The sequence below is a fragment of the Euprymna scolopes genome, chromosome 41 (assembly GCF_053919585.1).
Source record: "Euprymna scolopes isolate OS-2025 chromosome 41, ASM5391958v1, whole genome shotgun sequence".
Classification (NCBI taxonomy): Eukaryota; Metazoa; Mollusca; class Cephalopoda; order Sepiida; family Sepiolidae; genus Euprymna; species Euprymna scolopes.
Genome location: NC_136522.1, coordinates 65,168,761 through 65,184,608, shown reverse-complemented (window position 1 = coordinate 65,184,608; position 15,848 = coordinate 65,168,761). Strand labels below are relative to the sequence as shown.

Here is a 15,848-nt window from a genome sequence, read left to right as displayed (position 1 = left end):
ATGGTATGTGCGAAGGATACTTCTTTTGGCCAAGAAAGCTGTAAACGCTAATTGACCATGACAGCCCGATACGTGAGTGAAAGGAAGGATACCAATGAAATTCCAATTTACAAAGCGACCATTGTTGACTGCTCCCTGGTGGGTAAGTGGCCTCTATTGAAAAGACGCATGGCCTTGGTGGAATTGGATTTGGTTCATTTTTATGATCCCTCAAAGTTAATTGAACGAGACCATTCTGGTTTTAATGGCCCGTCAAATTCTATTAGGCACACGCCAGCTGAGATATTCTACTCAATTGCCAACAGAAGAAGAAGAAACAGCCCCTTTTTTGGGCATAGGCAGCCTGGTGAAGATTTGAGTGACAGCGGTTCCGGCATCCTGATTGGCTAAAGGGCCGAATGAGAGAAAAAAGAAGATTTAGCTCCCGCCTCCACAATATAAGCAGCGAGTTTTGAGAGCAAGACACACAGACACCGACAGACACAGAGAGACGTCTGCTCCCCTGGGCTCGAACGAGCGAAAAAGCCGACCTCATCGATTGACCCTGCCACTTAGTTTTTTAGTTTTCACTGAAAAAGAAATAACTTTGCAGTTAACAAACGGCCAGTCCCTAACTTATTAGCGAAGTACGAAATGACGGTTGTAACCTTTTATGAATAACAAGGGATTTTGAATCACAAAAAAACAAAACAAATATCGACTTGTCTTTTTTTAAAAATTTGTTTGGCATAATTGCAGAAACGCTCAACGAGTCTCTTTCAGGTACTGGCTGCTGACATTCTCATCAAAAGACACGAGGACCAATGATCAGGGAACATTCTCCCACTAGACGACACGTGGGTGACGTAAGTGTCACAGTTGGAGATTGCGCAACCTTTGCCTCACAATTACACGTGCAGCTGCTCCTGCACTAGGGGGCATCTTTCAAGACTGAACAGAGGCATCAGCAGTTCAAACTAAAATAACTTGTATACTTATTAAAAAGTATTAGTGTACCTAAAAAATTACAGAAAATAAACGAGCAGCATATTCTTTGAGGGAGACTCCCATTCAGATCTGATTGCGTTAGCAAACGTTGATTCTGTCATCTGCCAAAATATTGATGAATGGATTTTTTTGCCTGTTTTTAAAACGCGCAAAAGTTATAGCCTGTTGATTTAGAATGAGCACTTTATGTCAAACTTTTAGAGTAAATGTGGTATTGTGGTGATTAATTCCTATTTACCCCTAACTGTGCATCAAATGGATACCATAATACTTAATTCGCTGCACCTTATAACAAAGATATATATAAAATTTCAGCCAGTAGTTTTTGAAAAAAAATGGGACAGACGCAGGGCAGTTGGACGATCCACAGAGTTTTATAATTATATAGATTAGAATTCTATTTGATAATTTTTTTTTTCACTCCCATTAGTGCTTACTTCACCCTGTGCTCCAATGGTATCACCAAATTAAAACTTCTGACCATTGTCATCATTCAAATACATTTTCTCACTCAAGTTTTCATCTGACGATTCTTGCATACAAATTAGTTATCCTCTCACCTCAACCCGACCAGTAATTCTATTGCAGGTCTTGAAAATGTAGAAAATATCTTGAAAAGTGTTTGAAAATCGTATTCTTTATTATATTCAGTAAAAATTTGTGCCAGGCTAATTAAAAATACGATTGAAATAAATACTTAATCGAAAATGAACGTTGAAAATTTTTATGGAACTTGTATGAGTAGCCAATGCTTCCAAGTACGGCAAAAAATTGATTTGCACCCGACTTGATTTCTACAAACAGAGCAGAGGAAATTTTAGTGCTTATTCAGATTGACACTTATGGCAGCATTTCAAATTAAAGAAAGTACAGAAATTTTTGTGTGACGTATGTACTAGTCATGGAACGAAGGCAAAAAATTCAAAAATAAAATTTGATTAAGCAGTTTTTTTTTTTTTTTATTCAAGAAAATCAAATTTTACTCTGTTTCGTTGAGGGTGAAAAAAGCGTTCATAAAGTCAAAGGGAGCAAGGTCTGAACTATAGGGAGGGTGAGGAACTATTTTGATTCTCATCTTTATTAAAAACAAACTTTGCATAATTCTTCCACATCTTCAGTTCCTTGTGAATAATTGTGTACAGTTCCCACACTGATATCAAACAATGCACTTATTGTCTCTATAGACACATGATCACCCCTGTCCATGAAAGTCTTTATTTGGCCAATCAACTCTGGTGTTTTGACTTCCTTACTCCTCCACACCTCTAATCATCCCTCACACACTTCTTGCCTTCCTTGAATCTCTTATGCCACTCAAAAACTGATGCTCAATTCATGCAACGTGGTTCAAAAGCAGTCTGAAGTATTCCATATTATTCTGTGGCATTTTTTTTTTTTTTTTTGCTGGAGAGGGGAGAGGTGTAGGAAAAGAACAAAGGATAGATCAGTGGTGACTCACGAGCAAAAGAAGAAAAAAAAAATTACATGCTTTTCAAATCACTAGTGGTTTAATCACGGACATTGTAAGAGATGGCCTATCAGCTGAAAAATGATGTCATCGCAGAGGTCCTAGTAAGCAAGAAATGTGGAACACTTAGACTGTCGATAATGAGCAGAAATTTTCACAGAAAGCGTTAGAAAACTTCAAAATCGGATTTAAAAAAAGATAAATAAAGAACACAATGATTTGTACTGAAATTCATTCAATATTAATAAAAAACAGGAGAAAAAGTTGTTTGTTTATGCGTTAAAAGCAATTGAACATTTTGTTGAATTATGGATTTTAAAGATTAGAATACGTTCTATATTTACTTATAAATTACATTTTAAAAAGAAAAGGAATGGACACGATTTGATTTGTAGTGAAACTGAAGTTTATTCAAAATAAATAAAAAATTATGCATGTGAGATTACGGATGTTTGAAGCAGAAAACAAATGCTGCAAAACATGAAATATGAATGAAGGCAAAAAACAAATATTAAAATTAAACGATTTTTTTAAAAATTAAACAAATATTAAAATTTAACGATTTTTTTAAAAAATAAACAAATATTAAAATTTAACGATTTTTAAAAAAATTAAACAAATATTAAAATTTAACGATTTTTTTAAAAATTAAACAAATATTAAAATTTAACGATTTTTTAAAAAAATAAACAAATATTAAAATTTAACGATTTTTTAAAAAATTAAAACGAACAATACTTTTTTAATCAGAGCGAACAACAATATTTTTTTAAATCAAAGAAAACAGTATTTTTGAAAATCAAAACTGAAAATCGAACGATAAGTTAATTAAAATCAAACAAATAATGTAAGTATAAACAAAGTTACTAATGCAGAAATATTTCAGTCAGACACTGAGTTAGTTGAGGAAATCCTAAGTGGACAGTTGGATTTTGGATACAGCTGAGGGCAGTTGGTCGCTCGGAGATTCCCGAGGGAGATGAACTGACAGTAAGTACTGACACGGCCTCGATAGAACGTACAAGTGGACCTTAGTGTGCAGAGGGTTGATGAGGGCACACACACCCACACCCATAGTCCGACATAGATGTGAAGCATTGGCGTCTGTGTTTTACGTGTGTTTTGTTTTATTTTTATACTTGTGGACTTGTGAGCATCCCCATCGACAGTCGCCTGTGAGAAAATGATGATATGTCCTTAAAAAGATGAACGAAAAATCCATGATGCACAAAGCGTTTGTGGTCGGCGGGGTCCACATGGGTTCACAACAGAACCCTAATATGTTTTTACTTGCTGTCACTAAATGTGCGGTTAATTGTAACATGTTGAGCATTTCTGTACATCGATTGCAACAGTCCTCAATAATCATTTACTTGAACTTAACGTTTACGCAAACGTTTTTCTGTGTTCGGATTCTGGTGTTGAGTTGTCTATGAAAAGCTCAATTATTTCATCTGTCGTCGCGTTAAAGTTTGAAATATTATGCCAGTTGGGAAAATCTGTTCGGTTTTGATTTTTTTAAATTTTAAATGTTTCAATTTTCTTTTTTCTCCTCGCACAGATCTCCTGCATCAGCGGAGCTTACTCCGATGGAGGTATTTTTGGATTTTCTGCCATTTCCAACAAGGACGACATTGGAAAGGTAAGATTTGTTTTTTTTTTCATTTATATGAATAATACGTGATAATGTTTTCAACTGAAAAAATGCATTTGTTCTAAATTCACTATTCTGCATAAGCATCCTTATAATAAGAATTATTTTCAATAACTTTTGAATGATCTTTATCAAAACCAGCAGAACCCGTGGAAATTCCACAGCCGTTAAAAGCTTTTAAAACACATCAGTAAGAAATTCCTTATATTACAAAAATGAGCATATGGAAGCAAGAAGAACAAAGAATTTTAGTTTAAACTTTTATTGAAGGTTAATGCGATCATAGCTGATGCTGCTGATATTGTCAGGATGTGCCAGTGATGATTGAGGCGGTGACGGGGACGGGGACGTTGATCATCTACTTGGAGTAAGAATAGTGGTCGGTCTGCAGGTTCTTGGGAGTCAGTGACGAAGGAGGAGTAATTTGGATTGCTGCTGCATATGTTGATGTCGTCTGGTATGAAGTCAATGACGGCTGGTTGCTGCTGATATTATGGCTCAGGACGTTGCTGGCATTATCTTAGGTGAGGTCAACAATGGTTGGCTGCTATTAATGTTATGACTTGGGCTACTGCTGCTGCTGTGGCCAGAGCTACCTCTGCTGACTTAGGCGACGTTGACGATAGCTGGTTGCTGTTGTTGCCTTAGGCAAAGTCGAGGTGGTTGGTGGCAGAGTCGTTGGACCAACTTGGCATATTCTGCCTGGCTGTTGAAAATCTGCTATATTTATACTTGGCCCGCAGATATTTGAGGACATTTTTTTTTTTTTTTTTTTTACACGGTGGTCACCACTTCTCAAGGCCCGGAAGCCACTCAGGGATAAGGGTTATTGCAAGTACATTACGTTAGTGTGGAGATTTAATGAAGTGTTTACTTAAGAGGGCGGTTCATTAGGAATTTGTTAACGTTGGATTTGAAGACATTCAAGTTGTAGTCAGGTGGGAAGCAGGCAGACGGGACAGAGCTCCACAGGCGTGCAGTTCTAAGAAAGAAGCTTTGTTCATGGAATCCACGTTTTGATCTAGGCACAGATAAAGAGTGGGGGAAATTTTTCACAGTGGACATGAAAGTTTTACCAAAACGATGCGAATAGTCATGTTTCCACACTCCTCCCCTCATTCCAGATCGAAGAAAATGTCTCTAAAAGTCTTAAATAGGAAGCATGTTCAGTGACATATCATTCTTGCAAATCACAGAAGAGACAGTGCTAGCATTTCTGTCATTATTTCTATGACAAGTGCTTGATTGAGCCACAATCTCTGATTCTTCCTTATAAGACATTCACAGCAAGAACTTGTCCATCACAATGAAATGACTTCATTTCTCCTTTCCTATCCCCAGCACCAGGCAAAATTACCATGGAAAACACTGCTTTGCAATAACTTGTAAGAATGTTAAGCCATTCAACAAAGTTATATAATGTCAATTCAGGTGACTTTATTATTGCTGCAAGACTGCTTCCCTGCGGATTACAATTTGGTCATCTCCAAATTTAATGTTGAAAAATTCCTGCTAATTCCTGCAGGTTAATGTTGAAAAATTCCTGCACTCTTTAAAATTTGTTTCCTATTTTTATGTCTTTAAATGTGTTTATTTTTTATTTATTTTTTATTTATTTATTTATTGTTTTCAGATTCTAAAAGCGGCTTTCCAAGAATTTGCTCACATCACCAAAAGTGGAATCACCTCCGAAGAAATTAGTCGGGCTAAGTACGAAATGAGTTCCATTTTTTTTTTTTTTTTTTTTTTTTTTTCATAATACACTTTTCACATACATTCAAGACTTTTGATAAATAGGTCTATCTTTTGCTCATTCTGTCACTTTTAAGTTATGGATAGTCTGTCACGTTTTGCTGGTTTCAAGATGGTATTGCAAGATCATCTCAAAATTGTCACGCGTTGTTTAGCTTTAAGATATTTGATTTTTTTTTTTTTATTTAAAAATAAAACCAGATCAATTTCAGTGATTTTTGGTTTATGATCTTTTTTTTTTTTTTTTTTTTTTTGGTCATGGCTACATACATTATAGAGATATATTTATAAATAGATATAATATATATTTAAATCCCATAAAATTTTTAAACAACAATAATATTAAGACTGTATTGTTTTGATTGTCGGGCAATTATTCTCATCTTGCGTGTTATCAACCGAAACGTGCCAATAAAACCTACGACCTTCATCGGGTGTAAAATCCATGTTTTTTTTTTGTTTTGTTTTTTTTGTTTTTTTTTCAACTGAGGAAAAAGGGTTAGCTCTGTATTGTAAGAAATCACACTTTGGGTTTGAGAGTGTATCCGTAAATTATTAAAAAAAAAAAATAATTTATAATTTCCGGATACACTCTCAAACCCAAAGTGTGATTTCTTTGAATACAGAGCTAACTCTTTTTGCTTAGTTGTAAAGAAAAATATGGATTTAGCAACTGAAACGTTGTGCCAATAAAACCCAAGATAAGAATAATTGTCCGGACAATCAAAATAATATGAACATTCATACCTCATCTGAAAAATTTCAGAACTGCAATAATATTAAGACCCGTGTAAATTCTTGAAAACAAATTAATGCAGTGATTGACTTATAAACAAAGGAGTATTCCAACACAGAACTTGAGACTAAAAGTTGTTTTTATATATATATATATATATATATATATATATATATATATATACTAGCAGATGCACCCAGCGTTGTGCAGTATTAAACATAACGTTAAATTCTTTTAAAAACAAAAAAAATGAAATAAAAAAGAAAAAACGAAAGAAACTGAGACATGTGCATACGAGTATGTTTTTTTAACAGTTCACTTCTTGTAAGAAAAAAATACTCTAGCTGAGATTGAAACCAAAACCTAAAGACAGTGAGCCAAGTATGATAACCATTAGGCCAGCTTGCCACGATCTTTAAAAGGTGTTTTCAAACCTACTTATTTTTAAGGAATAAGTGTGTGTGTATATATATATATATATATATATATATATATATCTTCCCAACTCTCTCTCTGTCTCTCTGTCATATATATAATCTTCTGCAGTTTACATCTCGTTTACGCTCAGCGACGCCTGGCAAAAAACGAAAGTCATTAGATTATACCAAGCATATGGAAGTCATTAACCAAAACTACCATGAAAACTACCTATCCTAATCAATTCATAACTTTCAGGGTTGTTTTTCAACGTTGAAAAATGAAATCATTAACTTTTGAAATCTGCTCAAGACTTTCGGAACACCCTGTATTATGACAGAAAAAATCTAAACATATTTTTTGCTTCTAGGATGCAAACTATTGATATATATATATCGTCTGTGATTAATTTTAACTTCTTTGAATTCATTTGCTGCCATCCTTTCGTTGTTTTGTTCTTGTTTGTCCATTCTGATGTTTCTCAATAGAATAAAAAATTTTTTATCGCCACCAGGAATCAACTGAAAGCTGCCGTTTTGATGCAAGCCGAAAACAGTGAGATGGTTCTTAGCGATATGGGAGAACAATTGCTAATTGCTGGCGGTCTCGCTGATGTTGACGCTTTTATTGATCAAATTGACAACGTCACCATAGAAGATGTTAATTTGGTAAGTCTCGTTTTTATAACGCCGAACGTAAACGTCATTGTGTTCTTATTTCATTACAATTGAAAGTGATTTTCACTTTTAAGCTTTTTTTTCCCTATCAAATTTTATGTTTTCAAATATCTTTTAGTGCTTGTATAACGGGATTTCAAATAAATACATTTTAAGTAAAAAAAAAACTTTTACGTACTTACATGGCATGTCGAAATGAGTAGAATTGGTACTAGCACAGTTTAATCAAGACATTCAAAAATGAAAATATCGAAAAAAAAAAAAGTTATATTGTACGTATCCGTTTTGGATTGAAGATCTCCGAAAAAAATTTCATTTAATTTGATCGAGTAGTTTTTTGTTTGTTTGTTTTTTTACAGTGGAAAAACATGTTTTTATGAGAGCGCGTTGAAGTCAGCCATTATGGAATTTGTTTAACACGCCAAAGGGAGATAACTCCAGTTAAAGCGCCGACACTCCCTCCCCATCTTTATTACTAGCTTTTCTTCCTAAAAATTGAACCTTTTGCTCGGTATCATAACAAATTGTTTTTTCGCTGTAAAAAAAAAACTACTTGATGAAATTAAGTGAATTTTCTTTCGTAGAACTTCGTTCCATAATGGATATGTGAAATATAATCGTTTTTCGATATTTTCATTTTTTAATATCTTGATTAAACTGTACAAGTACCGTAAAATTTACAAAAAAATGATTGAGTAGAAAAATAAAATTTATCGAATTATAAGAGAATTTGTTGTTATATGCCTGGGTGGGGTATATACCTAAGTGTATAGGGTGGAACGATAAAAATTGTCGCCCTAAGAAAACAACACTACAGATTTATTTTTAAACTTTTATTGAAAAAAATCAATTCAGATAACTTGATTATGTAGTAGAGCTGACATCTATTCAATGTAGCCGCCTTCAGCCTCAATCACCGCCTCAATACAGGCTCAGCATGCCATTTCCACAAGCAGGAGCTTGGCGAATACTGGCGATCAGGCTGGTTTTGGTGTTGTGGGAGGTCATGTTCGTGATGTTTTCAACGTATGATCAAACAAAGTAGTTCAGCAAGTTCAGGTTGGGAAGGGGGGTGCAGTGAGAGAAGGGGACAAAATCGTAGCACTCCTTCTGAAGCCAAGCCTAGGTCTCTTTGGATTTTGAGAGTTCTGCTAACACACCCAGGGGTTGCCAGTAGCCACCTGATTGCATCAGGGGATCACTACGCTTTTCAGCACATCCAGGTAAACTTTGGTGTTGACTTTCAAGCCGACTTCGAAGATGTGAGGTGGCATGATGTGGCCCTCACTTGAAACCACACCAAAAACCATAACCGTGGCCGGAAACTTTGTTTTCATCATCCTCTGCGCATCCCTGTTATTTGTGGCAATCCAGCAACGCATTTTGAGGGTGCTGGCAATGGTCCTGTTGTCATAACTTCGATCGATAGAGAGCACAGTTGTACAGCAGCGCATCTCCGATCTTGTTCGTTGAACATTGTGTCACTTTCAGACATGATAGAAGACTCCTATCGCTCTTGGGATTTGTACACAACTGGCCAACTAGCAGATCGTCTGCAACAAAAAAAGAACTGGTTTTTATCAAACGGAAATGGAATCATGTTGTTTTTTTTTGTTTTTTTTTCTAGGGCGACAATTTTATCGTTCCACCCTGTATATTCTGTGTGTGTATGTATAATTATGACATGGCCGTGATCGTCTTTGTGTGTGTACACAGTCATGATTGTATGCGTATGTCACATATAAGAGATCTTAAACCTTTTTCACCGTTCCTTGATCAGTGTCCCCTCATGAAGATTCATGCATGCTCCCGAAAACACAACTTGATAGTATTGTTTGGAGAAAGTCATTCTGTATTTTCCCTCGTTCCCGGAGATTCCTCTGAATCGGTTCCGATCTTTTCTTTTTCCGTTTCCTCATTTTGAATAAAGATCCTCTCATTCTGACTGACTGATTCTAGTCTGACTAAAGAACTGTCTGATTTCATGTTTTTCACTTTGTGCCAACTATAGAAAATTAACTTTTAAACAACAAAAAAATGTTTTTTTTTATTTAAAAAAAAATGAATAAATAAATGAAAGAAAGAATCCTTTTCAGGATCAGAAATCAGAATAAAAATACAACTTAGTAATGAACAGAAAGCAAATACAACAACGAAGGGTGTTGGCATACGTCGGGGTTTTTATAGTCAACTAGCCTGGGTGCCCAGCGTTGCCCAGGTGTTTGGAAGTGTGTGTTGAACAAACAAACAAAGGAAAAAAAAAGTCGTAGTAGGCAGGCAGGCTCGAACCTGTACCGCGAAGGAGGAAAAGAATGTTAAAAAAAAAATGTGACATCTTTGCTGTTGCATCCATCAGCAAACCAAAAGTGGCAAAGGTTTAAATTAAGGCTAATCAATCAAAAAGAGAGGATGACTTTCGAAAATATCGGCAAAAAAAGTGACCCGTCCCTTTAGAAAAGGGTGAAGGAATTAATGTTTTTGGAACAATTTTTTTATATTTGCCATCCAAAGGGTCGAGCTTCAGAATGCTGCTTATCTAGTGAAAATCCGTTGCCTCTGTCGAAAGTTTTAGGCAAACATACATAAATACATTTAAACACCAGTTGAGATTTATATTATAGATGGAAAAGTTTTTTTATTATCTGTAAGGTTGGGCACCCAGTGTTTTCCGGGGAGAAAAATGTAACTGTTGTGGTCTGAAAGAAAGACACCACTCGGTAATTAGAGGAAATAAAATATATTGAACAGAAAAACAAATATAACAAATAAAGAGGGTAGGTGTACGTCAGTCCGACTACGAGTGCAAGACTCCAGCATAACCTGTGTGTTAACGTCGAGAAATATATTCTTCAGGTTTTTATAATAAGTGAAAGTGTTCATTATTATAACAGTATCATTACATTCCAAGATCCAAATATTTATTTTTCATACAAAACAGCTCCTCCAGCGTGTTAAAATTTTGGTACATTTTTTGACACATTTTAGTATGCAGAAACAAACGATTATTATAATGTCAATACTGTTTATTTTCGTGCTTATACTCTTTAGAAAAATTTGAAATTCTTTGCTTAGATAGAAAAAATGCATGACAATATCACGCTGCAAGAAAAAAAGTTCATAGAAACTCAACATTGTGTGTTTGTCCCTGCAGCCATCTTTGTTCATATTGTGTGTGTATATTATATATATATATATATATATATATATATATAAAAATCTTGATGTCCTTTTTTTACTCTGTCAGAATTAAACAATGCTTTTTATTTTGTCAATGAATTATTTTTCCTTTTCTTATGTAGGTTGCCAAAAAGATAATCAACGGAAAACCCTCGATGGCGGCAATTGGTGACCTTTCCCAAACTCCATATCTCGATGAACTCTACAAATAATGTAATCAAACGATAGACAAACAATTTAGTTCAAGTTGGTTTTTCGTTCAACCAATTTGCATCGTTTACTCTGGATTATTTTGTCAAATTCTGTTTCAAGAAAAAAAAAATTAGTTTTCTTTTTTTTCTTTGACAAAAAAAAAAAAAAATAAGTTAATAAATAAAAGAAATAAAGAATTTTTTCCTGTTTTTTTTTTTCTTTGGAATGCTAGCAATGGCATTGTTTATTACAGGCCACACAGAAGCATAACCAGAGGCTTATTGGCATGTTTGATTTTCATAGATTTCTAAGGATTAAGAAAACTTTATTTGAAAATACATAGAATAATATTCTGAACTTAAAGATGAAAAAGCTGAAAGATAAACAAAGAAATATGGCACAGCTGAGAAGCGCGATTGGAGACCTGTTGACAAATTGTGACTGGATTCCCCCATTACAGCGTGGAACGATAAAGTTATCGCTCTAAAGAAAACAACACTACAGCTTTATTTTAAAACTTTTATTAGAAAAATCAATGCAAATAACTTGATTATGTAGTAGAGCTGATATCTATTCAATGCAGCCCCCTTCAGCCTCAGTCACCACCTCCGTACGAGTCTGGAATTGGAGTATGTCTTTCTGCAAGCGCCAGCAGGAGCTCGGCAAATACTCAACATATGGTGGCGATCAGGCTGGCTTTGGTGTTGTGGGAGGTCATGTTGGTGATATTCTTGATGTATGACGAAATAGTCCAGTGGGTTCAGATCGGGGAGGAGTGGGGCCAGTGAAATGAGGGTACAAAGTCGTTGCACTCCCTACGAAGCCAAGCTTGGGTCTCTTTGGACTTGTGAGCCGGCACCATCCTACTGTCACACTCAGGGTCTGCCAGTGGCCACTTAATTGCACCAGGGGGATCATCATACTCTTCAGCATATCCACGTACACTTTGGTGTTGACTTTAAAGCTGACTTCAAAGATGTGAGGTGGCATGATGTGGCACTCACTTTAAGCCACACTAAAACCGTGGCTAGAAACTGTTTTCATCACCCTGAGCGCGTCTGTTATTCGTGGCAATCCAACGATGCATTTTGAGGGTGCTGGCAATGGTCCTGTTGTTATAACTTGGATCGATAGTGAGCAAGAGTTGTACAGCGGTACATCTCCAATCTTGCTTGTTGAACATTGTCACTTTCAGACATGATAGACGGCTTCTATCGCTCTTGGGATTTGTACGCAACTGGCCAACTAGTAGATGGTCTGCAACAAAAAAAGAAAACCGGTTTTCATCAAATGGAAATGGAATCATGTCTTTTTTTAAGGCAAAAATTTCATCTTATGTTAAGTAACTTTGCGTGTGTGCATGAGAAAGAGAGCTTCCTATGGACTCAAAAACGGCTGGGCCGATTTTTATAAAATTTCACACTAAGGTACTTTATGTGCTGACAGCGTTCATAGATACGTTTTGTATCGGAATCCCTTTGATAAGTATCGATAATCGAAATAGTCTGATGAAAGGTGATTTTGACTGAAGTTAACATCTTACACAGCCTAACATTACAAGTGCATTTGAAAAGTTTTATTACTACACAAGCCGAAAGGCTTGACATAAAATCAACAGTAGATTCTTTAATATGACAGGGCGCGTTCGAAATGGATGTTTCTGTTAAAAGCACAACTGAACCATGATACTCGATTTTTTTTTTATTTTAAACTGAAATTCAATCCATTATCACCACACAAGAAGTAAAATCAACAGTAGGTTCTTTGATATAACAGGGGCGCACATGAAATGAATATTTCTGTTCAAAGCACAGTTAAACCATGTTTGAGTTTTGCATTTTAAATTTAAATTCAAGCCATTATATATAAAAATAATTTTATAAAATCAACAGGTTCACTACAGTGCAATTTAGACTACAATGTATTTTGGACTAAATCACTGCGGGAAGACGTGAAGCTTCTCGGTGCACCTCGATGGATCCCCAATTAGAGCAGGCAATCAATCGATTTGAAATGGGCGATGTCACTGATTTCGATGACAAAAATATGGGAGTGTGAAGCATTCGTTGATCATCATTCAATCCTGGGCAACATCAGGTATCCTTGCTAGTTAAGTATATTTTAAACACTTTCTGAGAATATGATGCTGTAACTCAAATCCATACTTGATTATATTTTGAAAAAAAAAAAAAAAAGTGTTTAAGATATAGTCGACAAATTGATTTTTTAAAATATGTTGTTTTCAGGAAAAACAATATTACATACTGAATTGTCATGTCGAAAATAGTAATATATCCAAAAATTACGAAAAGTCATCAAGTAGAACAATTTCTATTGTGTTTTTAGTAAAATAAAATGTATCGCTACAGACAACAAATATTGCAACCATGACACAAGTAATCTAAAATATTCTTTTCGGAGTTATGTCCCCTTGTGTTTGAACTCTTACCATCTACTTTACAGTCTACATATGTAGAAAAGTGAAATTGTCTGTTTGCGTATCTGCATGTGTACAATTCCATAACAAATTGCTCTGTCGATTTTCAGTCTACAGATCCGAGATTTGAAATAAGGGGTATTGAGATTTGGGAAAGTCTTTTTAATCGGTTTTCGGCCGGGTCAAAGTTCAAGGATTTGATCTTTGAAAACTCTACCAATTTTGCGTCTAAACACTTGAAATTTTAGATGTTACTTGGACATGGGTCAAACTTTTAAATTTGATTTGAACCCAGAACAATAAATGTTAAGGGGTCAAAATTGGTTAAACAAAAATTTGACCTGCGGTCTCTACCAAATTACTCAGGCAATTTTTAGTCTAAACATTTGAAATTTTACATAAAGTGTATTCAGACATTAAGCAAACTTTTTAATCGTTTTTTTTTTGCTAAAAATTAGGCTGCCAAGGGGTCAAAGTCTAAAGATTTGACCTTTGCGGTCTCTAGCAAATTATTCAGCCAATTTTGGGTCTAAACACTTGAAATTTTAAATGTAGGTTACCTGGACATGAGTCAAACTTTTCAATATGCACATAAAGTTATGAACAGTACAGAGGGCCCGTACACTCTTTAAGCCTTATCCTCGAGTGGCCTCTGGGCCTTGATAAGTGGTGATTCTTTAGTAAAAAAAAACAAACAAACAAAAAAAAAACTTTATTAATTCCACGCAAGAAGCCATGGCGTAGTGGATAAAGTAACTGGTAAAAGTCAGTTGTAAAATAACTCTCTTCTGAAGGTTGAAGGTTCAATCTTCAGTGTGGGCGATACTAAGAAGACACTTGCGAATTACTTAAGATTTCCACCCAGTCGTAGCTGATGGAACGAGAGCATCTTATCCTCATTGATTAAATAAAGGGTTCTACTCGAAATTCCATCCAAATTTCTGAGTTCGACAGAAACATTCAAGAGTTCGACAAGATACACCAAAAGAAGGTTGGAAGTTACATCGGCCGAAAGCTTGTCAAAATGACACTAGAGATCCCTAGATGGAAAAGATCTTTCTACTCCAATAGTTTCTTCCCCAGAACCGCTAGACTCGGGAATTCCATTCCAGGTCCCTGCTTCCCTAACTGTACTGACATGCAGAAGTTCAAGTGTAACGTGAACCGACATCTTGCTGCCCAAATCCCAACATAGTGCTCCAGCAGTTGCTGCCCCTGATAGTAGCCCCCTACACTAAAGTGGCAATGTGCCTTGTTTGGGGTGAAAATGTAATAAAAAAAAAAAAGCAGTAGCCCGAAGAATCTAAACCCAGCTGTGTCATGTAGTGACCTGTTAGATAGAACTTCATTGGGGAACCCAAATTTATGCTTAAGGACTGCCACAATTATGCTCTGATGGAATTTGTGCAGAATTTTGAATAAAACCTTTTATTCGGTCTGCAGAGTTTTTTTTAACTGTTATTTTACCCCAAACAAGGCCCAGTTCCACTTTGTCATGAGAGGGTTACTATTTAGGACTAAATTTACAGAGATGCGATGTAGGGAGTTAGGCAGCAAGATATCTATTCGCTTTTCACTTGAACTTCTGCATATCAGTACAGTAAGGGAAGCAGGTACCTGGGAGGGAATTCCAAAGTCTAGCAGTTTGAGAGAAGAAGCTATTTGAGTAGAAGGCTTTATGGCTTCTAGGGATCTGTGTAGAGGTGAGCTGCTTGTCAGGTTTGTCAGGGGTATCTACATTGAGTGCTTTAAGTTCATCAGTGACCCTTTTGTTTTTGTGTTTTTTTAAAAAAACTGTCTAGGAGCAAGAGAATAGTGTGTCAACAACACTCCACAGATGGGTGAATAGTGACTTTGTAGAAGTAAAAGCCACTCATCTCGCAGTCCACAAATGGAAGGCACATGAAAATTGAATTTTGCCGAAAGATAAGATTCTTTTCTTCTTTTACTTTTTTTCTGAAATCTTATTTTCTAAGCATCTTAATTTTGTTGTGTATTTGACTTTAATTCCTGTCTTAATTTCTCAACATTTTAATTTTCGTTTATTTTGAGGCTTTAAAGTTATCTTTTTCTTTTCTTTAAGAAAATGTTCTGGAAAAAAAAAAAAAAAAAAAGTAACCAGGCCTACAAGACTATGTATATCTGTTCGTTTTTTTTATTTTATTTATTTTATTTTTTTTTAATGTCTGAAATTAAATCTGTCACCCAAAATAACAGAAATAATTCTGTTCCAGATGCAGAGTTTGAAAGTGGTTATTTTGACTCCAACATCACTACCTATATTTTTTCTGCATTTTTCTTAACTCTTTATATACCTTAATCTTAACTTGAATCCATCTTTACATCTTCAT

The 15,848-nt window shown here is 35.3% G+C and overlaps 1 protein-coding gene across 2 annotated transcripts in view; it reads left to right on the top strand.

Annotated features, from left to right (window-relative positions):
• Positions 1-11,261, top strand: part of LOC145266561 (cytochrome b-c1 complex subunit 2, mitochondrial-like) — a 58,851-nt gene extending 47,590 nt beyond the window's left edge. For both annotated transcript variants that reach the window (XM_080122379.1, XM_080122378.1), the window contains 4 exons: positions 4,017-4,097; positions 5,743-5,819; positions 7,529-7,682; positions 10,991-11,261. In XM_080122379.1, coding sequence (XP_079978505.1) covers positions 4,017-4,097; positions 5,743-5,819; positions 7,529-7,682; positions 10,991-11,080 — 402 coding nt within the window. In that variant the 3' untranslated portion in view covers positions 11,081-11,261. The remainder of the gene's footprint in view (positions 1-4,016; positions 4,098-5,742; positions 5,820-7,528; positions 7,683-10,990) is intronic.
• Positions 11,262-15,848: the final 4,587 nt, after the last annotated feature.